At 50.2% G+C, this 27,702-nt stretch overlaps 1 protein-coding gene across 4 annotated transcripts; it reads right to left on the reverse strand.

The window, feature by feature from the left end:
* Window positions 1-27,323, reverse strand: MALL (mal, T cell differentiation protein like). Of its 4 annotated transcripts, none has more exons than XM_086700525.1 (5): window positions 27,169-27,318; window positions 26,411-26,618; window positions 6,171-6,338; window positions 3,678-3,800; window positions 1-1,556 (listed from the first exon to the last, which is right to left on the reverse strand). In XM_086700525.1, the coding sequence occupies exons 2-5, from the start codon at window positions 26,516-26,518 to the stop codon at window positions 1,386-1,388; spliced, it is 570 nt and encodes a 189-aa protein (XP_086556651.1). In that variant the 5' UTR covers window positions 26,519-26,618; window positions 27,169-27,318; the 3' UTR covers window positions 1-1,385. The 4 variants fall into 4 exon arrangements, with proteins under 4 accessions (XP_086556651.1, XP_086556653.1, XP_086556652.1 ...); XM_086700526.1 differs by having other exon boundaries at window positions 1,400-1,603; window positions 27,169-27,313; XM_086700527.1 differs by lacking the exon at window positions 6,171-6,338 and having other exon boundaries at window positions 27,169-27,323.
* Window positions 27,324-27,702: the final 379 nt, after the last annotated feature.

The raw sequence follows: 27,702 nt of genomic DNA on the forward strand, positions 1-27,702 counted from the left end.
TATTTTTTACTGTACAAACAGCTTTTATTTGGATACGGCTACTCAGTAAATATTGAACAGTAATCGTCCCAGGCAACAAAGTGAGAGATAAATGGTGGCTTTTCAAGATATCACCGTGGTGAGAAAGGGAGTGGTCAACGATGCTGGATTTTGCAGCCAGAGAGTTCTCTTTGGTGGCTCCCTGTCCCCACCCCCAGCCCCCAGGGGCAGAAAAAAGTTGGTACAAAACCGTAAGTCCTGGAATTGGCTAAGACTGGTCCCTTTCACGTAATAATTTATTTCATGTCAAAACCATAGCAGACACATGCAGTTATGGGGCTGCGCCCGACTCGCCTGGGTCAGGAAACCCAGTGCAGAGACAGAGGATGGGGCTTGGACCCCTGCGCAGATGAAGATATGTCTGCAAGCACAGCTCTCTTCGGGAAAACACTTTGAAAACAGCACCTTGATTTTATGTGTCTGTGTGCCTAACGCCAGCCTTTTCTTTGAGAATGCCCCCAAATCACCAATGTCTTTGCCGCATGAGGCCCCTGCTGGCACCAGTCAAGGGGACGCAGGGGGAACAGGTGCATGTGGAAGAACAGAGACCCTGGCATGGGGTCCTTTCCTGCCTCCTGAGATGTCCCACGAGGTGGGACAGAAGCCCACAGGAGAATCCTTGCGTGGAATGTTCTGCCTCCTTCCTTGATGGTCTTTCCTGAGGGAGAAGGTGGCTTCTAGTCCTTAGGGGTGGGTTTCTGGATCTCTGGCACAGGTGTCCTGTGGCCTGGAAGTTTTCTGACAGCCTGATTACAGGGAAGTAGAAGCAGGACCCACCCTCCTTCCCCTCTGCAGGTCTTACTGTATAACTGTAGAGTCAGTGACTTATTTCTCCCCACAAATCTACCCTCAACGTTGCTTTTATGAAGATGGGGAGGAAAGGGAAGGGGGAGTGGAGTGGGGGCTCAGTGTGGCTCGTCCCTGTCAGCTTCCCCAGGGGGGGCAAGGAGGGCGGGTTTGGACCACAGCTCGAAAGCAAAGGCAGAGCCATGCAAACTTGCAAGGTCTGTGGATCTTCAGATCTGAAGGCACTGACAGCACCATTTTGATTTTAAGAAAACAAGACTGAACGTCCCCGTGAACCTGCTCGAGGGAACCTCACTCAGTGCTGGGGCGGAGTCCCCAAACAGGCGTGACGATGGCAGATGTGGGATTCTCAATGGCGGCGAGGGCTTCGGATATCAGTTTTCCAATAGAGCGAGGTTCCTTGTCAGATGAAACAGTTACCTTCCCAGGCAAAAGCCAAGCCAAACAGACACACAAGCAAACAACCCCCTCCCCCAGCCTTTGCATATTCACCATAACGAATTACAACGTCCAAACAGACGCGCCAGAGTGCGATCTGGTCACTCAGCCTGAAAAGCTGGCCTGTCCATCCCATCGATGTTTTTGTTGATCTTCCGTTTACCATCCAGATGGTGGATGTTGAAAACTACTTTTGGGAGCCGATCATCCAGGTGTTCAGAGGGCATTTCTCCCTTCGCGACGGCTCCCCGATTCTTCAGTGGTAATAGATGCTGAAGGCATGGAGAATGTAGAGCAGGGTGGTCATAAAGGCGAAGAACTGGCAGAAGACGAGAGGTTCCGTGTTAGCATGGCCAGATGGCCGCCCCCACCCCTCCTGCACCTGGGTCCGGACTGGACTCCTGAGATCTCTGTAGCCTCACGAGCTTCATGGGCTCCAGGACCCTCACCTCCTCCCGCTGCCCAAGCCAGACACCAGCCTGACTCCTCCCTTCTCCCACCGCCACGTCCAAAGCCATCCCCAAACTCATCTGCGCGTACTGCCTGCCTATCTCTTGGTACGCCCACTTCTCCCTTGTCTTGGCTGCCCTCATCCTTCGTGGCCTCAACTTGCCCACTTCTGCTCACTCTTCCCCTCTGATCTGTCCCAAGAGGAAGATGTGATCGTGTTGCTCCCCTCACGTGGTTGAAACTGTGTGGTGAGTCCTTGCTTCTCAAGAGGGAGGCCATTGCCCTTGATAGGCCTTCCAGGCCTGGCTGGCGATTCCAGCTTCGCTTTGCCCCACTGTCCACTCACACCCTGTTCTCGTTCCTTCCTTCACTCATTCCTTTAGCAAATACCTTTCAGGCACCTGCTATACTTCAAAAATGACAGTAGCTATAACAGCGTACAAAACATTCAAAAATTCCTAGCCTCACGGCGCTTACATTTCCGTGGCAGAAGCAGAAAATAAGCAAGATTGGGGCGCCTGGGTGGCTCAGTTGGTTGAGCATCTGACTTCCTCTCGGGTCATGCTCTCGCAGTTCACGAGTTCAAGCCCCGCGTCGAGCTCTGTGCTGACGGCTCAGAGCCTGGAGCCTGCTTTGGGGTCTGTGACTCCCTCTCTCTCTGCCCTTTCCCTGCTCACACTGTCTCTGTTGGTCTCTCAAAAAATAAACAAGTGTTAAAAAATTAAAAAAAAAAAAAAAGAAAGAAAGAAAAGAGGCAAGCTAAACCAGTAGGGTAGCTGGTTTGGTGGGGATAAGTGCCCAGGAGAAAATAAAGCAGAGAAAATAAAGGGCCCGCTGGGGAGGGGGAAAGGCAAGGCCTTCCCGAAAAGGTGATATGTGAGAAAGGAGCAGAAGGAGGTGAGGGATTTGGAGCAAGGGCGTCCCTGTTGGGGTGGAGGTGAGAGCCAGGCTCTGTGTGTTCAGGGAGCAGCGAGGAGGCCAGGTTGCTGGAGCAGCTGACCGAGAGTGAGCAGTGGAGAGAGGTCAGAGGGTGCCGGGCCAGACCGTGGAAGGGTGGTGTGTGGGCGTTGGCGTTAGTTGGGAGTTTAAGGGACTTAAGATTGTTTGAGGAGGAGGGAAAGGAGGCGGACAGGTTGGAAACACCTAGTGCTTGTCGGGCACCCCATTCTTACAATTGGGAATAACACTCCATGGCAACACCCCTTCCTCCAGCCACCGGATCCTTGCAGGAGCCCCCAGACTGACCCAGGCCTGGATCTTTCTGGTCACAGCAACCGGTCGGTGTTGGGCTCTCACCCAGTCTGGGTGTTAGGTCCTTTCCGAGAAGTGTTGGAGGCAGGATTGAGGAAAGTTAGGCCGCCAGAGGAGGAAGCTGCTGGCTGTGAGCAAGCGGCCATGTGAGGGCGCCATTCCACAAAGGGAGAAAGGCAAGCAGCGCTGGCTGAGTCTCTGGTCCTAGTGGACCTAAGGTCTTGGGGGTCCTGCTCTTCCCACGACTGGCCTGGCCACCTGGCCCTGGGTTCTATCAGCCAACGTGTTAGCCCTGTGGACTTGTCCTTGAAATAAAAGGACATTGGGACGGTTCAGCCACGCCGAGGAATTGGGGTTCCTTTCCACAAGCGGTGGAAATTCTTCCCATGGAAGAGAGAAATGTGCTCCAGCTTGGGTTTTAGAGAAAAGAATTCTGAGGGCAAGGCTGGGTGGGGAAGCAGAAGACGTGAGATGGCAGCTGAACTTGGGCTTGGTACCCCTGAGCTCGTGCAGACACACACACACAGCACACACAGAGACACAGACGCACACAGACACATGCACACACACATCTCCTTTCCTCCAAGCCCCCTTCAGTCTGAGGCCCAGGGCCCCCCATTCCACAGTAGACAGAATTAAGCCCCCTTCGATGTGCTCCCCGCCAGTGGCTCCGTGTTCTGCGCGGCACTCACCGAGGCTGCAGTGTTTATGTAGTAGTTCCTCAGGTCTGCGGTCTCAGAAACGATGGTGGCATGTGCTTGTAAGACAGCGGCACTCATGTACAGGATGCCAGTGGTGCCGTGGTACAGGCTGTCCTGGAAAGGAAGAGGAGAGGCCACGGCCACCGTCATGTGGGCACTTACGCAGGTGCACACTTCCCTCTCTGACCACACAGCCGGGCGGAGGGAGCAAAAGAGACAAGCCTGCTCCTCCGACTCCTGCTTTTTTCTTTCGCAGGGTTTCTGGTGAACAATAGCGGATTAATAAACGGCAACGGGGGCACCTGGGTGGCTCAGTCAGTTAAGCGTCCGATTTCGGCTCAGGTCATGATCTCACGGTCCGTGAGTTCGAGCCCCGCCTCGGGCTCTGTGCTGACAGCTCAGAGCCTGGAGCCTGTTTCAGATTCTGTGTCTCCCTCTCTCTCTGACCCTCCCCCATTCATGCTCTGTCTCTCTCTGTCTCAAAAGTAAGAATGAAAAAACGTTAAAAAAAAAAAAAGAAAAAGAAAAAAAATTGTTTTTAAATGGTTATCAGTTCTGGAAGGAATGTTGTCACAGGCGAATTGGCATTTTGCAACCCCTAATGAGATATTCAACTCAGGAAAACTTATTGGAGACGAAAAAAAAGTATCAGGGGAAAAGCTGATGGGTAAGCCTGTCACAGTGGAAGAGGGGCCACCAGTTGCCACATGTGATACGACTGGAACTCACTTAACGGAATGTTGTTTCCAGAAAGGTGTGAACCCATCTTCACTGCAGGGACTTGGAGGACCAAGTCACATCTCACCAGGAAGAAACAAACAGACAAACCCAAAAGGTTGGACCTTCTGTAGGACAGCTGACCCGCTTTCTTCAACAGCGTCCCTGGCAGGGAGAGCCATTGGAGGTTAAAGGTACCCAAGAACCCTCACTACCAAGTGCAACACACGGCCCCTGTGAGGATCCTGATCGAACCGGCCAACTGTAAAAAGACATTTCAGGTGTAATCGGGTGAATCTGCATACGGTCTGGGTCTTAGATGATACTGAGGAATTATTGTTAATAACTTTATGTAAGTGTCGTAACGTAAGGAAGTTTGCATGTTTCTTTGGAGGCAGACTGAAATGTATAGAATGGAATGACATGTTTTGGATTTGCTTTAAAATTCTTCAGGAGAAAAAAAAAAGGCTAGGTGCTGCAAGCGTGTTTAACACTTAGTAGTGTAGGAATCTGGGTTATGGTTACTTGAGGGTCCATAATATAATGGTCCCTACTTTCGTATATGTCCTAAATTGTTCAATACAGAAAATTTTTATTTTATTTTATTTTATTTTATTTTATTTTATTTTAAATGTGTATTTGTTTTTGAGAGACAGAAAGAGACAGAGCACGAGTGAGAGAGGGGCAGAGAGAGAAGGAGACACAGAATCCGAAGCAGGCTCCAGGCTCTGAGCTGTCAGCACAGAGCTTGATGTGGGGCTTGAACTCATGAACTGTGAGATCATGACCTGAGCCAAACTTGGACATTCAGCCGACTGAGCCACCCAGGAGCCCCAAAACAAAAAAAAATTTTAAATGGTTATCAAGATGATGTGACATGAAAACAATGTAATGACATAATATTAATGAAAAAACTGACATCCAAAATTATTGGTTCAATGTGATTATATATACATTTTACATACAATTTGCAAGGAATATAGGAGAATGCACCCAGTGATTGTGAGAGCACCATGGGATTGGGTGATTTTTTTCCTACTATCATTTCCTTTAATGCTGCTCCCATGATTTAACCATAAATAAAATTTAAAGGGAAACGCGTCAGGATGCGCTTTATATAGAATATGTATATTCCTAACAAGGAAGATGATGGAGGGGAATACAATGAAAAATTTGCTGTGGCAGAGAAATGCTTTCATTCTGGCTTAATAGTAAACACAGGAAAGGGCACCGGGTGGCTCCGTCAGTTAAGCATCCAACTCTTGATTTCAGCTCAGGTTATGATCTCACGGTTCATGAGTTCAAGCCCCACATCGGGCTCTCTGCTGTTTGTGTGGAGCCCACTTTGGATCCTCTGTCTCCCCTCTCTGCCCCTCCCCTGCCCTTTCCCTGCTCTCGTATGCGCTCTACCTCTCTCTCAAAAATAAATAAACATTAAAAAAAATAGTAAACCTGTGAAGATGAAAAAGTCTTGGATCCATAGTGACCCAGCCCTGAAAAGGCCTCTGGTCCCTGGTCTCTGCTTTTCAAATGCCATCTGAAATGATTGTAATTAGTCATTCTTCGTGCCTTACTTAGGTACACCGTTTTTGAAGTGGGGGGGGGGATCCCCCTTTTTAGCAGTCCTCACCTTCTCCATGGAGCAACGAAGTCATTTACCTTCTCAGCCTTTCTCCTTCCCCACCCAGAAGGCCCTTTGTCCTCACAATACCCAGGACAGACATCAGGAGGAATCCAAGGGCTTGGGTCACCCTCTCTGGTTCTTACCAGGACTCGCCAGGACTCATATCTTTTGTAAAATCCAAACAAGTAAGACAACAGGAACATCAGGGAGATGAGAAAAGAGGTGAGTGAGACATATATCACCCATCCTTGTAGCAAGGCGTTTGCTACCTGGGTGGCAGCTACCAGCATCCAGACCCAGCACCCAAATACCTGTAAGAAAAAAAAATAAAACAAGAACCTTCATTTGCTTGTGTCGGGCATAGTTCCCTTTGCAGGGCATCCCTCTTCTCCTCTGTCTCCGGTTACGAGCTCTGCAGTTGAAGTTAGGGGGGAAGCAAGAGGGAAATGGGGAAGGAAGGCTGGCCCCGAGCAAGAGTAGACTTTGTTAGAAAACTCAAGTGGTTAACACAGAGGTCACCAGTGGAGGGACTTGGGCAGTTTGGTTTGTGGATGTGTCTTCTTGGCCCAAACAGTGTTGACATATACAGCCGTTATATACATTTCTGAATAAGTTGCCAACATTTAAAACAGGATATTTCACAGGAAAAATTTCGATTTTAGACATCTCTTGAGAAGTCTATAGTTCTAGCCACAGTTGAACACATTCCCAAGCCAGAGTGGGCTGAAATGAGTTGTGACTGTTTCTTTAAAAAGGACCCAGAGTCCTCAGTGGACCGCATCCCCTTCACCCCCAACTCCACGCCCTTGTGTCGCACGTTTTATGTTGCTCACTTTCTCTGTGGAATAGTGCTCTCCTTCTCCTGGTTCCCTTTACTCACTCACCATGCCTGCCTGGCCCTGTGTGCATTTAGTTTGGACCCCTGTGTTATAGTATCTGACACCCTGTGGTCAGATAGCAGTTGGGCAATACTATTCCAGTTTAATCGTCTCTCAGCTCTGTCCAACCTTTTATTATCCTCTTGGTGGAGAAACCAAATCTTTTCTATGGACTCTGCCTTGGTTTGCTTTTAGCCTGGGTTTATACCCATGTTAGTGAGTCCAGGGAAAGAAATAAATGTCCACTAAACAGCATGTTCAGTTAGAGGCCTGAGGGAAAGGGTCAACATGAGCACCAAGTAGTTTTGCTATTGGTTTGTCTCAGAGTTTCTGTGCTCCTCTCCTTCCTGGGTTCTCCTTAGGATATCCTTGTGAGCCTCCTTGGTTCTCCCTCTCCTCACTCCTGTTAAATCTATGCTTCTAAGCACGGTATAGGTTGGCAATTCCAAGTCTTCAGGCCCACACATCCACTTGCCACTGGATGTCTCTACTCAGATGTTCCATAGCAGGGGTCAGCTTTGTACTTGCAGGATCCTGAGAATGAGCGCCTTATTAAATTTTGCACCCTGAGCATCTCATTTGCCCCACCCCAGGCCTGTCTTTGCCCCCTCAAGATCCTCAAATCCAACAGTTACAAAATCTGAACTCATTGCCACATCCTAATTCCCTAAGAACCCACTCATCTCTGCACCTTCTGAGAATGACCCTTCTGAGGGAGAGAGTGATGGGTTTGGGAGTGAGTGTAACAAGTGATAATGTTCTACCTCTCACACTGCATGGTGGGAAATTTTTTCTTTTATAAAGCAATAAAATAATTACAAAAAATGTGTTGGACTATGAGACCACTGGAGATTTGGAGTGATGAAGAGACAGAGCCAAGGATGGCTCCCAGATTTGAGGTATGGAGGAAGCACACCACCAGATTTAAAACTTTGTGTAAAGTTACAGTAATCAAAAAGAGTTATCAGTGCAGGTAGCTCACATTTCTGCTCATCTCAGGAGATAACTCATCCCTTTCCCTAGTTCTGTTGCCTTCCACACAAACTTTAGAAGCAGATTGTCAAAATCTACAGTATCTTCTGGGGCTTTGTGTTAAATTTATGGATCGATTTGGAGGAGAATTGACATCTTTACTATGATGAGTTTTCCAATCCATGAACATGGTATGCCTCTCCAATTATTGATGTTTCTTTGTCTTCTTTTATCAATAGTTTGTAGTTTTTAGCATACAGATACGGTACACACTTCCTTATATTTATGGCTCAGTATTTTATTTGGGGGGAGCTATTGTAAATAGTATTGCTTTTTTAAAAATTTCATTTCCTGGGGCACCTGGGTGGCACAGTAAGTTAGGTGCCTGACTCTTGATTTCAGCTCACATCATGATCTTGTGGTTTGTGGGATCAAGCTCTGTGTTGGGCTCTGCACTGACAGCTGGAGCATGCTTGGGACTCTCTCTCTGTCTCTTTCTCTCTCTCTCTTTCTCTGCTTGCATTCACTCTCTTTCTCTCTCTCTCAAAATAAATAAATAAACTTAAAAAAATAAAAATTTCATTTCCCAGTTGTTCAATGCTAGTAATACAAACATGACTGTTTATTTTGTGTGTTAACATTGTATCCTGCAAGTTGCTAAATTCACTTACTCGAAGAAGTTGTTTGGTAGATTCCTTGGAATCTTCTGTGTATCTCATTAGGTTTTAATTTTTTTGATTGCAAATAAGATTGAGCTTACGCGCATACATTTCATCTTCTGTAAAATTTTTAATTGTTTTTTTATTGGTTCCAAACTTCTTATGGGTTTGTTTTTCTTACTGATTCATAGTAATTCTTTCTAATAGTGTGGATCTTGTTGGCTGTGCGAATTATTGCAAATATATTCCTCGAGCACGTGTTTCACACATTTTTATGATGCCTTTGATGAACAGAGTTCTTAATTTTAATGTAATTGAATATGCTCACCTTTTCCTTTATAGACTGTGCTTCGTTGGTCAAGTTTAACAAATCCTTCCCTACCTTGGGTCATGAAGATAGGCTTTCTGGGACCACTTTCTTCCTGCAGTACAATCATTACTAGTTTCTTTGGGAAAGGTCAGTTGGTAGTAGTCAGTTTGATTTGTCAGAAAATATTCTTATTTTTCACCCTGACAATTATTTCCTCTCCACACTTCTAAGGTATTTTCTCAATGGTTCTACATCTTTCTATATTTTCCATTATATTCCAGCTCCATTGTTGCTGCTGAGAGGGCAGCTGTCCATTGCACTGCTGTTCTCCTGGAGGAATCTGTCTTTGGTATCTGGCGGCTTTGGGAGTCTTCTGTCTTTGAAATTCTGCAGTTTGTGTTGAAGCGGGGGTATCTTTGTACTACTTTTGCTTGGCATTAATTTCATATTCGATACCTGATAATTCCATTTCCTCAGTCTTGGTGCCTGATTCTGCAGTTTGTGGCTTCTGTTAACTTTCATTCCTGTTCATTTTTTCCCTCCTATGTTTGGTGAATTCTGGTTGTGAATGACTGTGGGAGTAGCTCACTTCCGAATGATGCTATTAGAGAACTTCTGGATTAAACAAGTCCAGTTATTTCTGTCTAGGTGAACTGAAAGATATGCAACTTTCAGTTCTCATTTTCATAACATACCCCTGGCTTCCTGGGACGAGCAGTTCTCACCTTACAAGTAAGCAAAACACAGACATGGACATGTCCACTGTCCCTGATGAGGCTTCCACTGCTGTTATTCTGGAGAGGAAAAGCACTTTGGGATTTATAGAGAATTTATGAGCCCTTAAGGAGAGAAAAGGAACAGGAATTGAGAAGCCAAAACAGATTAGGAAGGTGACCACAAACAAGGCTCTCACTGGGCTGGACAACACATTCAGAAGCTTCACCTTCACGTAAAGACCAGCTCTGGGAGCACATTTCCCCAGGTCTCAATAGTCAGTGTCCATGTGAATTTTGCAAGTCTTAGGTTGAGCCTGGGACCACCTGTGAGTAAGATGGCTAGCGTGTCCTGAAGAGGGGGTGTTGAAGGACAAAAGCCGCTGTCCCCCTTGAACTGGGCTCCTGCATGTTGATCTCAGTGACAGGGGCCTGCTGGTGCTTTGGGGCACCTGCTAAGCATCCTCCCCACCGAGACTTGGGAAGTGCATAAAAATGCTGGCACCCTGTCAACACCCAAACGATGTGCTAGCTGCTAGTGGCAATGGTGTTTGGGACTTAGTGACCGCACCGGAGCTCGTCAAATTTTAGACTCATTTTAGACCTCGGAAGGCAGAGCATGCTGTGTGCCATTCACCGCTGTATTCCTCGTGCCCAGCGCAGGTCCTAATACAAGGTGGGTGGGCATGGGGTCAAAGATCATCCTTCAGAATGAGTCAATGATGACACTCCGTGTTCATCAGGTGCTTTACAGCTGATAAGATGCATTTGCTTAGACAGCCTTGGTTAGTCTACACAGCAGTTCGAACTCCTTGGACTTTCTGAGACCAGAGAACTGCCACTTCATACCTGACACTGCTGATTGCCAGTTCGCCTCTGCCAGACCTGGGGGGTGTGCCAGAGTGCCTGAGCCCCACTGAGCCTATCAGTGCCTGCAGAGGGCCCCCCCCCCCCCCGCCTCCCCGCCATCAGAGGCTGCCCTGGGCGGACGCTGCCAGATGCACATTATTTACACGTCACACTAAGTTCTCCCCACAGTGTGTGAGGTGGTGCCGTATTGGAGGGGACTGAGACCTGAGGTCACACAGGACATGGGGTAGGACAGCTCTGGATCTCTTCTGGCAACCAGAGTTTACGCCTGAGGGCAGGGGCCTCTGAGGGCTTGGGTATCTACTCAAATTGCCTGAGAATCTTCTTGAAATGGCTTTAGTGTTGCATAATCAATGTTATGAAGGGGAATGTTATTTTTTATTTCCCCACCCTCTACCTTCTGGACAGAAGAAAGGACCAGGGCCAAGGACAAACTCCGGGCGAATTTAAACCCGGTCTTTCTTACCTCGTTTCTGCCTCAAGCAGTCTAGATTGGATTCTTTATAGGTAAGCCCGTTTCGAGTATTTGTCTTTACTTTTTTTTTTTTTTTTTTTAATCTATATTTAGCTTTCCAAATTTTCTTGGCAGGCTAAACTGCTCTCTTATTTGAACCTTCAGTTTGCATTTTCCCAAGAGCAGGAGATATTTTTAGATGTCTGGGGCTGGCCCTCAAAGTGGAAGAATATTTTATCATAGTAAGATATTGTGATCGAGTGGCTTTCAAGCACGACTTTGTTCAGAGTCTGTTTCTTACGAACGGACACAGATTACTCGTCTATGCATTCTGCAAAGGCTGAACCGAAATCTGAAGAGAGCTTTTAGCGTAGGATGGAGTTTAACAACAAGTTTGGTTGCTTATTCCTCCTTCAAGCATGGAGAATAGCTCCTTCGCGTGCAGAGAGCTGGTGAAAGAACTAGAATACAGAAACCGAGTAGCCTCACCCGGATTGGCGCCTGGGAGAAAAGCTGAGATTCCAGGCCTGCGGAGGCGGAGAAGTTGGGCTCCGAGCATCTCATCACACCACAGAGTGAGAAAACTTTCAAAGGCACCTGGGGTTAGGTCAGGAGGATTCAGAAGGGTCTTGTTGACAATTTGGTAGGACAATCTGAGCTTCAGATAAGGATAACGGCTGTGGGTTGAAATACAGCAACTAAATTGAAGTCCGTGAGTTGAAAAAATACTTTCAGAAAAGCCCCCTTTTGGGGTCATTTTGGGGGGGAGGGTGCTTATTATTTCGGAAGGCAGCTGTGCCCATCGTTATACCCACCCACCCCCCCGATGTTTATTATTGTGGTTGCTGCTTAAAAAAGGAAAAGAAGGAACAAAAAGTATGGTGTAGAGGTAAGGAGATTCTAAAATACGTGGATGCCTGGGGCTTCCCCTCCGAGTCCTGTTACTCCTGGGGTCTTTGAAAGTCCATCTGGGGACTCTGAGAAATCCCCAGGGTCTAGGTCCTGCCCCAGAGATTCTGACTGAGCCCATTGTGAAAAGTTCCCCAGGCGGTGCAGTTAGGACCTGAGAACCCTGGGAGCCTCTCTCTTTGTTTCCCGGCTGACCCACCCTGTTTATGGACGCAGCATCCTTCCTCCTGGGTTCCAATTCAAGCTCTGCCTGCTCGGCAGGTTATTTGACTCATCTGTACTTTCATGCACTTGTCCATCAAACAGAGGAGGTGGGGATCGCCTTTCTCATCGGATTCTCGTGAGAACTAGCTAAGTCTCCCCAGCACACGGTGAGCGTGCGGTAACCACTGTTGGCCATGTTAGCCATAACCATTTGGAATGGCACAGAAGACCGGAGGGAATGTTCCCCGACAAGGAGCCAGAGGAGGGAATGTTCAGGGCCAGTCTTGCTGAGGGAAGGGAAGTTCACTTCTGGGGGAGCCGGGAGAACCACCAGCTGGGTGAGTGAGAGAACATTTAGGGGACACACATCCTTCTGAGGAGTCGATGGAAGTTTCGGTCATTTAGAAAAATGTTACCTATGTACACGCACGACTTTTGTCTACAAATCTGGGGACTCGCAGACCCTCAAAGCCCACCTGCGGCTCCCAGGTTGAAATCCGTTGTCATCTCCAGGTTAAGTAACAGTGCCATCAACTGCTGTATTATTTTGACAGTATCAACCGAAACATTAAATACACATATTGTTTGATCCAATCATTTCACTTTTTCGAGTCTGTCCTATAAATAATGCACAGGAACAAAATGGTGAAAGTACAAAGTTGTTTATTGGGGCCTTGCTGGTTATGGAAAAGATAAGATACATCTTAAATGTGCATCCAGAGAGGACCAATCAAAGCGATTATGCTTGCACAGTGGAACACTCAGCAGCTTTCAAACAGAATGAAAAAATCTTTGTATGCCAAAGGGAACAAGTTCTAAGTACCATAAAAGGCACAGACCAGCGCGCCCAGTGTGCTATGATTTTTGTAGAAAAAGAAGAAAATGTATGTGTGCGTGTATGTGCATTTGTTTGCAGATGCACAGAATGTTTCTGGAACGAGACCCAATAAACCAACCAGTGCCCCAGGCTCCCAGGAGAACTACTTGACAGGGTGTTGAATGTTTAAACTAATTAAAAAAAAAATTATATTTACAAAGCAAGAAAGAAAACCCTGTGCCAGATGATGGAGGCTGGCTTCAAAGGTCAAGACTTTTGAATGGGAGAGACAGGAGAATCACCTGTTCTTTGGGGAGGATGAATCCGTCCACCCAAATAGAGCAGGTGGGACCTGAGGCCCCTGATGGGCAGAGCAGGTGAACTTCATGCATGGAGAGGTTCTGAAGACAGACACCGCCCTGGAGATGACCCCATGTGAAAGGCAAAGGAGGAGTCGAAAGGATGCACGGTCTCAGATTGCCCGGGCTCTGGGATGAGGCGGGAGGTGTGGGCTCGGGCGGGGCAGGTCAGGGGGTGAGAGCCAGGGAGGAGCACTGGGGCGATACCCTGCTGGCAGGTTTTTCTGCATAGCTGGGCAGTAGCTCAGCGTTGTGGGTCTCACCACCAGCACCGCATTCCTTTGCTTACCACTTAATTTTCATGAAGCACTGCCTCTCTTTCCCTTCCCTGGGACTTGGGGGAACGCAGGCTCCACCACAAAGCCTCAGAAACTTCAGGCCGGGAGGACAAGGCCCACATGAAGACAGTGAGGCCCAGGAGGTAACGGTGCCAAGCGAGCTGGGGGCTCCTGGTCCCACTGATGGCCCCGGGAGGGGGGGTGGTGGGGGGAAGGGAACAGACTCCGTGAAGGACAAGCTCTAGCATTGCCCACTGTGGGAACCCAGACTCCCTGGAGGTAATGAGGTAATCCACGGTCCCTCACATTCAGGAACCCCTGGCCCATGAGCTTTAAGTCTGGGGTCTCTTGGCCATTGCAGAAAATTTTTAGAAAATTGTATAGGGGCGCCTGGGTGGCTCAGTTGGTTAAGCGCCTGACTTCGGCTCAGGTCATGATCTCACGGTTCGTGAGCTCGGGCCCCGCGTCAGGCTCCGCGCTGACAGCGCAGAGCCTGGAGCCTGCTTTGGATTCTGTCTCCCTCTCTCTGCCCCTTCCCTGCTCACGCCTTGTCTCTCTCTCTCTCTCTCTCAAAAACAAGTAACATTAAAAAAAAAAAAAAGAAAGTTCTATGAAATACACAGGACACCATTTACCATCTTAACCGTTTTTAAGTGGTACGATTCTACGGTGCTAAGGGCATTCATGGTGTTGCGAAACCATCGCCACCGTCCATGTCGACAATGCTTTTCATCTTGCAAAACTAAAACTCTGTACCCGTTGCCCACTCACTCTCCCCTCCCCCTTCCCCGTCCTAATCTTTTGTCTCTATGAATTTGGCTACTCTAAGGACATCATGTGAGTGGAATCATACAGGATTTGTCTTTCGGCTACTGGCTCATTTCACGGAGCATAATGGCCTCACGGTTAATCCCTGTTGCGGCCTGTGTCAGACTTTCCTTCCTTTTTAAAGACCGAATAATAGGCCATGACACGAACACAGCACATACATAGTTTGCGCATCCATTCCTCCAGTGATGGGACGCTTGGACCGCTTCCTCTTTTTGGCCGTCACGAAAGGTGCCAGTGTGTGCAACTATCTGACGCACGTTCTTTAAAAGGGAAAAAATAAGACGAAACTCATCCTGGGGCTGTGCTTTGGACCCCGTAATTCTGGTGCAAAATGCTCCTTCAGACAGACCCACTGTGTTTGTGCTGGAGCACGTGTCCGTCCCTGGGTGGGGGGGTGATATCAACTCAAAATGCCTTCACTCCAGGGCGATTGTAATGACTCAAACCCAAACCACGTGGCAGGAAGGAGAGCTGTTACTATTTTTCAACCCTAAGACTTTTTTAAATTGATTGTAAAAAATGATGTTAACAGCAAAGGAATTTTTTGGTATATTAGGTCCCCTTCCAGCCCTAGTGCTCGCGCGTACGTATTTTCTATAAAGCTGGAAATCGTGATGGACATGCATTTTGTATTCTCCTTTATATATTTTTGGATTTTGCTACATGCCTTGATACTAAAATTGATTCTTGGTACGCAAGGTCGTTCTATTCAGTTGGCCTGAGCACTGAATCTGTGAACATGGAGTCATTTGCTCCCAGGGGAAGTAGGCATTAGGTTCCTGCAAAATCTCTGGTCACAGTATTTTCATCAACTGATCAACACGTACCTTTATTTGAGGTGCTTCAACGCATAGCTTTATGTTAGGTGTGTGTGTAAAGACACCTTATTTAATATATGCTCTTGAGTCATTAACACTGAACTCTTGGCCAACAGCACCACAAGCCTGTCGAGCACGTATTGTCTATGAAAGGCAACTCACGGGGTTCTCGTGCTGAAGCCCTAAACAGCACTTCAGCACGAACCGAGGGGCTATTTTAAACAGCAAAATCACCAACGAGAAGCACAAAAATGTGAAAGATGTGCCCCCAGACAGACTTTGGAAAGGACTCTTGTTTACAGGATGAGAGCTGAGACAAGAAGGCACAGGGTAGCGTCTTGCTCGGCCTCAGCTGGGAACATGCACCTCAGACAACCCAAACGTTTTGCTGCTCTGCACGGGCCCGCCAATAACCACGAGAGTGCTGTGAGTATTGTTTAGCGACTGCGAATAAATTGTTGCGACTACATACGTTTGCAAAGAGAGAATCCAGTAATGACAACTGACTGCACTTTTCAATGCCACAATTACACTCCATCAGGCTGAAAAATGTCACTTACTCAATGAGGCCCCTGTGCCTGCACATTGGATGTCTCCGGCTTTTCCCGTTACAGACAATGACACAGGAAATAGTGTTACAGAGATGGTTGCCTTCGTTTAACTTGTATCCTTGAATTTCCCAACTGGGCTTACTGGTAGGAGGCGTGGGCAGGGAGGGGTGACTTTCCACCATTCACTAGGCTCATCGCAGGCCCAGGCTGGGACATTTGTGTGACCGAGTCTGGCCCTTCCAGGGGGAAGTCATCAGGGGACTCCCGGGAAAGGGTTCTTCCTGCCTAAGGAGACCAAGATGAGACTGTCTCCGTTCTTGCTCTGGTCATTGCTGTGTCTGGTATCAGGCCTGGAGCTATGAAACGAAGAGGACAGAGGTGGAGGGAAACGGCTTGGGCCCTGGCGATGCAGCTATGCTGCGAAAGAATCAGCCCAGAGGTACAGCTGGCCGAGACTTCCCAGAACGTGACATGGTCCGTTCCCTTCTGCTCAAGCCAGTCTGAGCTGGCGACAGCCCTTGGCACGGCACTGCCGAGGACCAGCTGGGATGCCTGGGACCCTACCCCCCTCTTAGAACACCCTGCTGGCTCCCTGTGACCCGCAGACCAAACTCGGGCCCATGGCCCTGCAAGCCCAGCCTGCCTGACTCCCCCCGCTCTGCGTCAGTCTCGCTGAGCCTCCGTCAGTGCCCCCAGCCCTGGGGCTTCCAAACGTGGGCTGAGATTCATGGTGAAATTAGTTTGTTAGTTCGTCACCAACAACATTAAAAAACTAAGTAGGCTGGACTAGCAAGTAGGAGTACGTTACCCATGGGAAAGGGAAACAGTGTCCTGAATCTGTTTCATTGCACACACACACACCACACCTGCACACCTGCACACACGTGTACCGGGTTGCCACGAAAGCATCTCTCTTCTGTGGGCCCCAGTCGGTGTGGGGGAAACCTTTGCTCTGGAATACCTTTCTTCCTCTAGCCAAGGGCCTCTGCCTGTGCTGGTGTGCACCCCCTTCCATAGTCCTTTCCTCCACAGCACTGTCTGGGGCAGACACTCTTGACATTGGGTCCACAGCACGGCTGCCATAGCAGGAGCCCATCGGGGACCTGAGGGCCACACTGGGGCCCATATGGGCCGCGTGAGCCTGGGAGAGGAAGGGAGCGGGAACGAAACTTGACAGGAGCCCTGGGTGGGACAGGTGGGAGGGGTCCTGGAGTGTCCCACATCTGCAGTGACTAGAACTCAGTGTGGACGAGCCAGGGCAGACACAGCTGGGTGACGCTGGCCTCCTCTGGGCTGCCTCGGGGAGCCGGGCGCTCCTGGGTGGTCCTCACCCAGCTCGGAGACCCCCGTGCCCACGTGGGTGCTGCCTACAGCCCATGGGGCAGCTCCCGTGCCTGAGTCAGTGGCTGCCAGCCTGTGAAGTTTCTGAGCAAGAATCATTACCTCCTTCGTACGGCGGGGGGGAGGAAACCGGTTCTGGGAGGCCAAGCGACTTTCCCAAAGTTACTCATGGGAGCGCGCCAGGCCTGGACTGGAATCCAGGACCCGCACACAGCTAGCTTTGTATGGAAGTTCTACGCTCCATAATTTAACCTAGGACACTTCCAAACACTGAGTCACTACATCCTGATTCACAGAGGGCGAATTTTCTCTGTGGCTTTAAGGTTAGCAGGAAATTGTGGCCCAGGCCCCTTGGCCTCCGGTGAGGGCCCATGTCTTATCCGGTCCACTCCAGGAACAATAGTGCCGGCCAGAGCTCCAGCTACCACCGCTCCTGGCAGAACAAATCATATAAGGAGGCCTTGGTACCCATAAGGCAAAGGAGGGGCTGGCCGCTGGCTGGGGAAAGTCTGTGCCTACCTTGGGGTGTGTGCCTGGGAGGGGCAGGATGCCGCCGCAGGGGGAGGGGCTGGTGAGTCAGCGGGGGGCCTCCTCCGCCTTCCTCCCCTCCCTCCTGGCTTCCTCTCCCAGGGCCACTGCACCCCCCCACTGACCCAGCTTTTTATTGACCGAGCAGTACAGATTTTCATAAAGTAGGGTAATAAAACCATTCTTACCCATCCAAAGTCTAAAGAGCTTTTCCTTCTTGTCTCTTTAAAAAAAAAAAACAAAATGAAAACACTAAGCACTTTTAGGGCAAAAGTGTTTTTTACCCTCCCTTTTTAAAACTTTTTTTAACCTTAGAAAAGTTAGAAAGTACAGAAAAGATGTAAAAGCAGATAAATGCATCCCGCTCCCCAAGGTGGCCTGGTGGACAGGCTTCCTCCAACCTCGGTCTCTTTCCCTTTGGCTCCCACTATGGTTGTCAAGCTCACATCCCTTCGCATGTTACCAGAAAGTCACCAGATGAGCCCAGGAGTCGGGCTCAGGGGAGATTCTCCACCTGAGCCCACAGATGTTTTGTGTCCAAGATGGCCGCGATCCTGTTCTTTGTCAGGCACTGAGGACCCATAGTGATATCACTATTCACTCTAGTCCTGGTTGACTCCTGCTCAGCTCCCCCTCCCCCACCTGTCTATGAGCAGACCTTTGAGGGCAGGGACCAGACCAGGGTCACCTCCTCCAGGAAGCCACTCTTGACTGCCAAGCCCGAGTGCATCATGAGGAGTGACCTCCTCATGGTTATTTTCTCTCTCCACTGCCTCCTCCCCAGGACCCGAGCTCCTGGATACAGGACTCGGCCCTGTGGTTTTTGTGTCCCCAGTGTAGGGCACAGAGACTGGCACAAAGCAGGCTGTACATGCTGCCGAGTTGAGGAGGAGACAGGAGGCGGGTTGCTGGACCCTCCACTCCCTAGCTGCTCAGTCTCATCTCCCTGGGCCTGATTACCATGCAAGTGGCCCCAGCTGACACCTTCTGGGTTTGCCACTCTGGCCCAACCACAGACTGGCATTTCTGCCAGAGCCAGGACAGAATGGGGACAAACACCCATTTGTTTCGTCCCCACCCATTTCCTGCTCCATTACTTCACAGGCCCTAGAAATTCTCCAGGTCGGGAGCATCCTCCCTCAGAGAGCAGAGGGGCTTCCCTGGGATGCTTTCCTACCCCTGCTGCTTTTACACCCCTCCCACGCCCCCCCCCACCCCTGGGCACATAGGAAGGACTATATAAAAATGTGTGTCAGAGAGGGGCGCCTGGGTGGCGCAGTCGGTTAAGCGTCCGACTTCACCCAGGTCACGATCTCACGGTCTGTGAGTTTGAGCCCCGCGTCGGGCTCTGGGCTGATGGCTCAGAGCCTGGAGCCTGTTTCCGATTCTGTGTCTCCCTCTCTCTCTGCCCCTCCCCCATTCATGCTCTGTCTCTCTCTGTCCCAAAAAATAAATAAACATTGAAAAAAAAAAAAAAATGTGTGTCAGAGAGGACGATGTTCAAATAGACGTACCACCCCCCTCCCACATCCATCCAGCATCACCTGGGCAGAGAGAAGGTCCAGATCGGCATGGGGGGTGGGATGGGCTGTGACCAGCTTGGAAAGCAGAAAAGGCAAAGCTCAGAGATTCCCTTCAAGGGGAGGAGCTGAGTTGGGCTTTTTTGATACAGGTTAGAAGACTCTGGGGGCCCCTGTGATATCTGGCCCTCCTCTCAGACCCACCTTGGACCTTCTAGGTATAGCTTGAGGTGGGAGGGTGGGGTCTGTGTCTCAAAGGCTGTGGAACCTGAGTTATGGGCTGGCTCTGTTGCAAGCCCTGCATCGGCCCCAAGCAGACATCTATTCTGGCCAAGATGGGGAAGATCTGACCATGTGGTGACATCTGAGAGGCAGGGCTGGTTGGCAGGTATGGGACGAGGCAAAGGAGGGTCTGGCAGAGATGAGGCCAGGGAAGCCTGGTGTGGGCCCCCTACCCCCCCCCCCCCCACTTGGGCCCACTTCCTGCCACTTGCCAATCTGGACAACATTCCAGAAACCTCTTCTGCCTCCCACAGATCAGCTGTGCCCCAGGGGAAAGTTCTCTAGGCAAAGAGCTCCTGGAAGGGTGCTGGCAGCAGGTGGGGCACTTTTCATTGACGAGACTTCTTATCTGGGGTTCCCTGCGTTCCAGCAGGTCAGAATGTGCCCTGCTACTCTCTGCAAGAGGACCCAGTTATTTCCTTGAAAACACCTACTAGTTAAGGGAAATCGTCCTGGCGGGCTGACCTTCCAGCGGCAGCTTGGAGCCTGTCTTGTCTGAACTGAGACTGGCCACCAGTTCAGGGATGGCCAGGCGGTCGGGGGAAGTCCAGACTTGGGCAGGAGGGCGTGTGCAGACGTGGATCATACCGGTTAGTTCCAAGGGTCTCTCAGCTCAAGCCCGCCCTTGTGTGGTCTGCTCTGTGATGTGGGCTGGAACTCTGCAGGCCACAATTCCCAGCCCCCTTAGAAGTTGGAGTTTTGCTAGGTTCTGGCATTGGTGGGGGCCTGGAGGGGGCCTGGGATGGGAGGAGGGTGGTGGGGGCTTCCTGTTGGCTGGTCTGGGTCCTGTCACTGTCACTCTGGCAGCAGCAGCAGCAGCCGTCGGCTCCGACCCCAAGGTCCCCGTGCCCCTCCTCAGAGGCCTGAGAACCAGCCGGGCAGGTTTTCCTCTGGATGTCCGAGCACTGGCCACCCTCTCCGGACTCCGGCCACTCCGGGTGCTTATTTCTGGCTGCCTCAGCATCTCCTGTCTACTCTTTCAGCTTTTCAACAACGCCATAAACAAGTCCCTGTGTCGAATCCCCTCTGTGTGCAGTACCTACTGTGGTTTCTGCTTCTTCCTGCACCCTGACGGCCGAGCTCCATTTATGGATCTCCTTGGCTAATCTCCCTTTGCCCCATTAGGCACCAAACTCCAGAAGGCAGGGGTCATGTCTGCCTTCGTCATCTTTATATCCCCATGCTTGGCACAGAGTAGGCGCTCAATAAATACTTGTTGAGTGACTACGTGGCATTGAGGTATGGCAGTCCCCTCTTTTCTTACAGCCTGATGGCCTGTATTTGTTAACTGCCTGGTCACAGGAAGTCCTTGCCCGAACAAGCGAACATCTAATCCGTCAGTCCAAACCGTTCAAGAATGCCAAGCCCCTGCCTTGAGTCAGCGTATCCTAAAGCCTACCTAGTTCCTGGAGCCTTTGGCAATGGGGGGGCTGTGCATCCTGGCTTTTCTCTCTTTCCTATCTTGGGAAATACCCTTTGTTAATACCTTCTTAGCAGTGGTAGCATCTCAGTAAATAGCTGTTGGTTCACAGCTGGAAGTTTCTCACAAGAGACCCATACTTTCTATGAAGAGGTCCAGATGACAAACAATAATAAAACACGTGGGCTCACATTTCTGGAGCGGTTGCAACGTGGTATTGTCTTCTGGGAATGTCCTTACTGAGACCCCAGGGCTGTCTTACGAGATCTTTGCTGTTACTTTCTCCATTGTTGAGGCTCAGAGTGGTTAAGTAATCTGCCCAGGGTCTCACAGCAATTAAGTAGCACAGCCAGGCTCTCCACCTTGCTCTGAATGACTCTATTTTACTGAACCTGAACACACTGGGGGCCTCCAGGGTAAGGGTGGGACTGGTGCAGGGAGGCTAAAGCGGGTCTAAACAACTCGGGGAGGTTGACATCGACCACTTCCCACATTGCCCCTCCTGTCCTTCCCTCCCAGGGCCTGGCTCTTTCCCAGCCCCACTCTGTAATCCTCCTTCCCTGTTCCATGTAGTCCCTTGCAGGGCGCCTCCTGGGGCATTATGGTGGGAATCAGTGGCACCCTGGGCATGGAGGTGGTTAGTTCCCTCATCCTGCAGAGGAGCGGGTAGGTGGAGGCCAAATGGGGGTGAGGCGGGGGTGAAGGGAGGGACAGAAGCAACAAGGACGAAATAAAATGGGCAAACTGAGCTTACTTTTGAGTAAACACTCCCCACAGTATGGAGAATTGAAAGGGAAGCACAGAAAAACAAGGGAAAGGATTTCTCCCTTTGAAAACCCAGCTTTAAGGGGATGTCACGACAGAGGGGAGGGCACCTGCCCTGAGCCAGGCCTGATGTGAGCCCTGACTCCTCTCAGCCTCCGCAGTAACTTCAGTAGGCACAGGTGACCAGAAACGGCTTGAGGGCCAGCAGGTTTTCGGACAGGCTTTTACATATAAACAGAGTAAAAGGAGAGGCAGGCTGAAATTACGGTAAAGCTGGGGATTGGGTTCAAGCAAGACATAACGGTGACCTTTCTCAGCTGGAAGACTCTGGAATGAGCTTCTAGGGGCATCACAGTGTTTCCCTCTGGCCACAGTGCAAGCGAATTAAGAAGCTGGACACATCAAACACCAGTGTGTCCGAATTGTTTCATCTTTTAACTGGCTGACTCCAGAAATCTTCTTAGCTGTTTCTTTTTTAATTAAACATCGAATCAATTAAGTTAACTAGTGAAAGGTTTAAAATCAAAAGACTTCCTTGGACTCTGTTTCATAGAACACTCCCTGGGTCACAGTCGCCTGGGTCAGCTCTTGGCATCCCCCTGTCATCTTGTAAAAAAGATGAGTCAACTCACGCCAGGCAGGTAATCAGGTAATCAGCGCCCACCCCACCCCCCCGCCCGCCCCCAACTATGTGCACGCTGAAGAGCTGGGCCTGGGTCATCAGGAGCTGGGGGGTGTGGTGCTGTGAGTCACCCGGTCGCCAGCCTGCCCCGCTTGGGCACCAGCCGGCTCACACACTCTCTGAACGAAAGCCGGATGGAATACACCACGTCTGCTCTCACCTTAAAATACACTGATTCGCCCTCGAAGATCACATTTTGAAATTAACATCGTTTTCACACGGGAAATCTGAATTCAACAGCAAACCGAACAAAACATGAATTTTAAAGTTAAAATCTAAAAAAAAAAAAAAAAAAAAAAGTCTCCTCCGTCGCTGGTGGGGACATAAAATGGTACAGGCACTCTGGAAAAACAGTTTGTCAGTTTCTTAACAGGAAGTAGGCATACACTCATGATACGACCCAACAGTCACACTCGGGCGTTCTCCCAGGGAGGTGAAAACAACATCCACACTAAAGCCTGCATGCGAATGTTCACACAGCTTTATTTAGAATAGCTAAACACTGTAAGTAAGCGACTAAAATGTTTCTCAATGGGCCCATGGTTAAAGAAACCACGGCATGTCCCTGCCCTGGAATACTAGGAGCAATCACAGGAAGGAACTGTTGGCACACCCCCCACAGCTTGGGTGCCCCTCAGGAGGGTTCTGAGGCATGGAAGAGGCCAATCTGTAAAGGCCACATGCTCTATGGCTCCATTTATTTATATAACTAACTTGAAATGACAAAATTATAGCGATGGGATTAGTGGTTTCTGGGGGTTCTGGGGGGGCGGTGAGGGAGGACAGGGTGGGTTGGGGGGACTATAAAAAGCAAGCAGGAGGAAGATCTCTGTGGTGATGGAACAGTTTTGTATCTTGACTGCGGTGCTGACATGAATCTACATGCGTGAGAAGATGGCACAGAAGTGTGGACATATTTTACCAACGTCATTTACCTGGTTTTGATGGGACCAGTGTTATAAAAGATGTAATCACCGGCGGGGGGGGGGTGGCGTAGGGAGCTGGGGGAGACCTCTCTGAGCTATATCTGTAACTGCCTATGAATCTCTAACTACTGCAAAATACATGTTTTTCAAATGTGCATTTTAATGTTAAAGAGTGTAAGATAAAGCAACTTAGGCAAAGACCTGTAAGAGCAGTCTCTGGGTGCAGAGCTGGTAGGGAACATGGAAAATTCTCTTGGAATCTATGCCACCCTAGTTTGTCGTTGTCATGACTGCAAAAGAGCCTGACTGCTTGCTGCTGGCAGCCGGGGTGGCAGGGGGGCCTCAGGGGAGCCGAGGGGAAGAGCTCAGGGCCTCATTGGAGCTCCTCCTTAGTTCTGTTCTCCTTGTATTTTGGGCCCCTCATTCCCATGGAAAGGCCCTGGGCACAGACCCTCCTCTCCAGATGTCACAGTGGGTGTTTAGGAAACCACCACCACCTCCACTCTGGGCCACCCCCACCACGGACTACATCTGCATCTGGGTATGGATTTCACTTGCTCTGCCCCTTTTTGCTGGCCTGAGCTCCTGGTTTTAGAATGCACCCTCTGGACTCATGTCCTTAGAAAAACACATGTGTGTCTATGATGCCTCAAGCCCCCAGACTGAGAATCTGCTGGGACTCCAAGGCCTGGTGCTCTGGTGTCAGCCCCAGTGTGTGGCAGTGGGCAGCATGCCCAGGTGACCAGGGACAGAGGCGTTTCTGCTGGGCTGATCTCGCCCTCCTCTCCAGCCCAGCACGTGTGCTGCTCAATGGGATCAGAACCAACCGACCAACTTGACCTTCTCCGTCCTCTCCCATTTACCTCCCCATCCCTGGCCCAATATGAGGCAAGCACACTTGATTCTGTAGTTCATGCTTGGAATGCTGATTTAAGGAAGAGGCAGGTGCAGAATAGCATGTACAGAATAACCCCATTAAATCCATATTTATGCGTGTATATATATGTAATATAATAATATATATAATTATATATATAATTATATAAAATAATATATATATAATTATATATATAATTATATAAAATAATATATAAATATAATCCATATTTATGCATGTATATATATATTTATACACATAAATATGGATTATATTTATTTCTGCATTTTCTAAGTATTCCCACGATGAATAAGGATCACTTGTGAATTAAAACTAAAGTTGTCATGCAGAAACATCAGACAAGGCCGAATGAAAGGACATTCACAAAGTAACTGATCAGTACTCTTCAAAAATGTCAAGACAAAGACAGAAGGAGACAAAGGAGATCAGATAAGCAAATGCAATGCGGGATTCTGGACTGGATCCTGGACCAGAGAAATGACATGGGTGGGGAAATCAGCACAATTTGAACGAGGTTTATTAGAACAGTTGAGCAACGGAAGTATCGTGCTAATTTCCTGATTTTGATGGTTAAATTAGCTAAGATGTGGACCTTAAGGGAAGCTGAGTAAAGAGTATATGGGAACCCTCTGTACTGTTCACGCAGCTTTGCGGTAAGTCTGAAGTTACTTCAACAGAAAAATAAATGAAAAAAAATCAAGCCAATGACGATATCTCACCCCCTAAGATACTTAAGGCCCCAGAGACCAGCATAAGGAGCCCAGCATCATGGGGTTGGGTCCATGAGAGGCCCCTCTCACTATCACTTCCCCCTGGGTTTCTCCCTAGTTCTGTAAGCCCTGTCCCTCCAGCCTCCTGCCTTGCTGGTCTCTCCTGGACTCCAAGCCTTTTTCCTTTTCTTGGCCGCCAGCCTGGAAATCCAGCCTGTCTTTTGAGATCCAACACCAAAACCGCCTCCTGAGTGGTATGCCCGGACCCTTCCCCGGTTTGACAAGGTCAGATGGTCTCTCATGCTGGTGTCCCAGCCCAGGACAGTCACGGCCTCAAGCATAGTCTGACTGTGGAGAAGTGCTCGTGAATCTCCCTCCTGCAGACAGGGAACCTGGGAAGGCGGGCCCTGTACCAGGGGCTTGTAAGATTGACATAAATCATGCGCTCAGTATGCAGTGGTGGACTAACCAGGATCCTGGCAGTTCATGTGGTTGTTCTGAGGTGAGGAACATGCCTGGGTCCGGGCACAGAGAACTTTCAGGAGCACTAAGATGTCATCAGTCTGGCAGGATGCCCATACGTATGTCCCCCGGGGTTCAGGCCTGGCAGAAACCTGCCTCTTGGGTGGGGCCTCAGCTGGAGCCACCCAAATGCTGGGCCTGCCCTGCCTGCCTTCCCTTTCTTGGTGCCATCAATGGGCGCGCTTTAATGAGTTTGCCACGGGGTCACTCGATCAGGCCCAGCTTTTGGGCAGATGACACGAGAGGGCTGGTCAGGTCCGACTGAAAGCCGGAACCACTTTCTACCTTTCCCTCCCTGGCCTGGGGCCAGCACTGCCAAATTTAGAGCTGGTGAGAAAATATCACCCATAAGCTAGATATTTCACAGGGTGTTTGAAAAAAACGAAACAAACTCCTTTGCCCTGAATTATTCACTAGACTTTAGTGTCCCCACAAGTAGAAAGGGGACGGTGACAGCCGGCTCAGAGAGGACTGGGGTTTGACTGACACTGTGTATGCAGAGTTCTGCAGACTGGAACACGCGACCCCCCCCCCCCCCCCAGCCTGCCCCCCGCAGGGATCAGGGCCACCATTCAGCTGTAGGGCACCTCAGAGAGTAAGTTACGCAGTGACACGTTCTAGTGTGTGACCAGGGCGTCTCACACAACTGTTTTATGGCAGATGTTGTCAAAAGCTACCTCCTGAGCAGAGTCTGCAAGTCAAAGTTCAAAGTCAGCTGACAAGACAATTAAGAAAATACGGGAAGACCTTCTCTCAGAAGGAAACAGTTCCCCCATTTTGAACTTTAGAAAAGCCGAAACAAGCAAGGAATTGGAGAAGAGAAACCATATAAAAATCCATTTCCAACACCTTCCTGAGGACCCAGGATATTTAAGCAGCATCCTCCCCCTGCTCTTCCCCCCACCCCAGCCCCTCCAATCACCAAGTGGCCTGCTTGTCACCCGTGGTGGGTTTGTTTTGGAAGGAGGAAACCCACCCATACTGCAGAAGCCAGAGGAGCAGAGGGAGGGATTAGGGACGTTCGGGCTGAGTCTGAGTCGTGGGGGAGATCGGAGACGACATCAACTCTGGCCCGGGTTCCCTTTCTCCAGGGAGTGCTCTCTAGCCACCGGCCAGCTTCTCCCAGGCCCTCCCCTTCTGCAGGTGGCCCACGAGGCAACACTCACCAGCTCCGGCAAGAAGAAGGCGTAGGGGATGGTGAGGAACAGCGAGACCCCCAGGGGCACGTCGGGCGGGGAGTAGCTGGTGGCGGGCGGCGGGTCCGGGGAGGCCATCTCTCACCCAGTGCCTGGTGCCCTTGGCTCCGCAGCAGCTCGCAGGCTCCGCGGGCCCGTCAAATATCACCTCCTGCCCGACACACCCATCGGACGTCGCCTGGGAGGGAGAAAAAAAAAAAAAAACGTTCCAGCCGAGCAGGTCCTTCCACTCCCTCCGGCCAAAAGACTCCTCGGTGAAATGCGAATGCGGATTCGGATTTGCATCAGATGGGCCTTGGCCCGCTGGGGCACAGCCTCGGGGCACATTGAGGCAAGGAGGGCGGGAGTCTCTTTTCTTCCTAAGGAATTTTTGAATCCTGGAGCATATTACTGCAGGGGGTGCCAGCTACAGCCACCAAGCCTCAACCCTCAATACAGGCCAAGGCAACTCGCCACGACAAAGACTGTTTGTTGAGGACCTACTATGAGCTGAGCTGAGCTAAGCAATCTGTAGGCAACTCTGGCCCTTCCCACAGCCGTGCACAGGGTTATTTCATAGCCTTCCCAAGTAAGGACACTGAGAATCTGTTAGGTCAAGTTAAGGTCACAGAGCTGGTCACTGACAATGCTGGGTCTTATATCCATCTGGCCCTGTTGCCTGGGTCCCTCCCTCCCCACTCCGGGGGGCCACCCTCCATCTCAGACAGAGGGAGAGGAGCCGCACTCACTTCCAGCTGCGGTCCCCAGAGACTTGGCGGTTCCTCACCACCCTCCTGTCTTCTTTGCTCACACAGCGGATGGAAGACTTCTCCCTCTCTAGAAGAAGTCTGCCCCAGCAGGAGAAGGGCTCAGTGGGCTGGGTGCTGCCTCCCTCCTTCCCTGCAGCGGCCCCCAGCCGGTGTCGCCAGGAGCTGGGCTTGGGGCCAGGCAGTTCCTTCCTGCCTTCCGCCCACCCGCTGGCCGATCAGAGGGGCCGTGACCCAGTGGCCAAGCCGCTCCTTTAGCTTTAAAGATAGGTCCTGGGGACTTGAGTCCTTTTCTTCTCCACCTTAGAGTTGACCACCTGCAGGAAGGCCTGCAACCCCAGAGTCTGCTCGGGGTGCTTGGGGTTGGGGTCCTTTCTCCCCGCCCTCCATGGCCTCAACCTCAGCCCTGGGAGGCCAGTCCGTGAGCTGCTCCTTGTGAGGAGGGGATGTGGGAAGGGTAGCCTTGTGTGCTGGGGTAACTGGCATCCTCCACAAGAGGCCAGTGTCTGTTCATTA

Source organism: Puma concolor, chromosome A3 (assembly GCF_028749965.1).
Source record: "Puma concolor isolate L17-30 chromosome A3, mPumCon1.1.hap2, whole genome shotgun sequence".
In the NCBI taxonomy this organism is placed as follows: domain Eukaryota; kingdom Metazoa; phylum Chordata; class Mammalia; order Carnivora; family Felidae; genus Puma; species Puma concolor.

What these genes read in the sequence shown, in the direction of transcription:
- MALL (XM_086700525.1), bottom strand. Translation starts at nt 26,518, where the DNA reads ATGGCCTCCCCGGACCCGCCGCCCGCCACCAGCTACTCCCCGCCCGAC. An exon ending in ATGAGTCCTGGCGAGTCCTG is followed by an intron (nt 3,801 to 6,170) that starts GTAAGAACCAGA and finishes CTTCCTTTCCAG; the next exon opens with GACAGCCTGTACCACGGCAC. An exon ending in ACATAAACACTGCAGCCTCG is followed by an intron (nt 1,557 to 3,677) that starts GTGAGTGCCGCG and finishes CCATGCCTTCAG; the next exon opens with CATCTATTACCACTGAAGAA.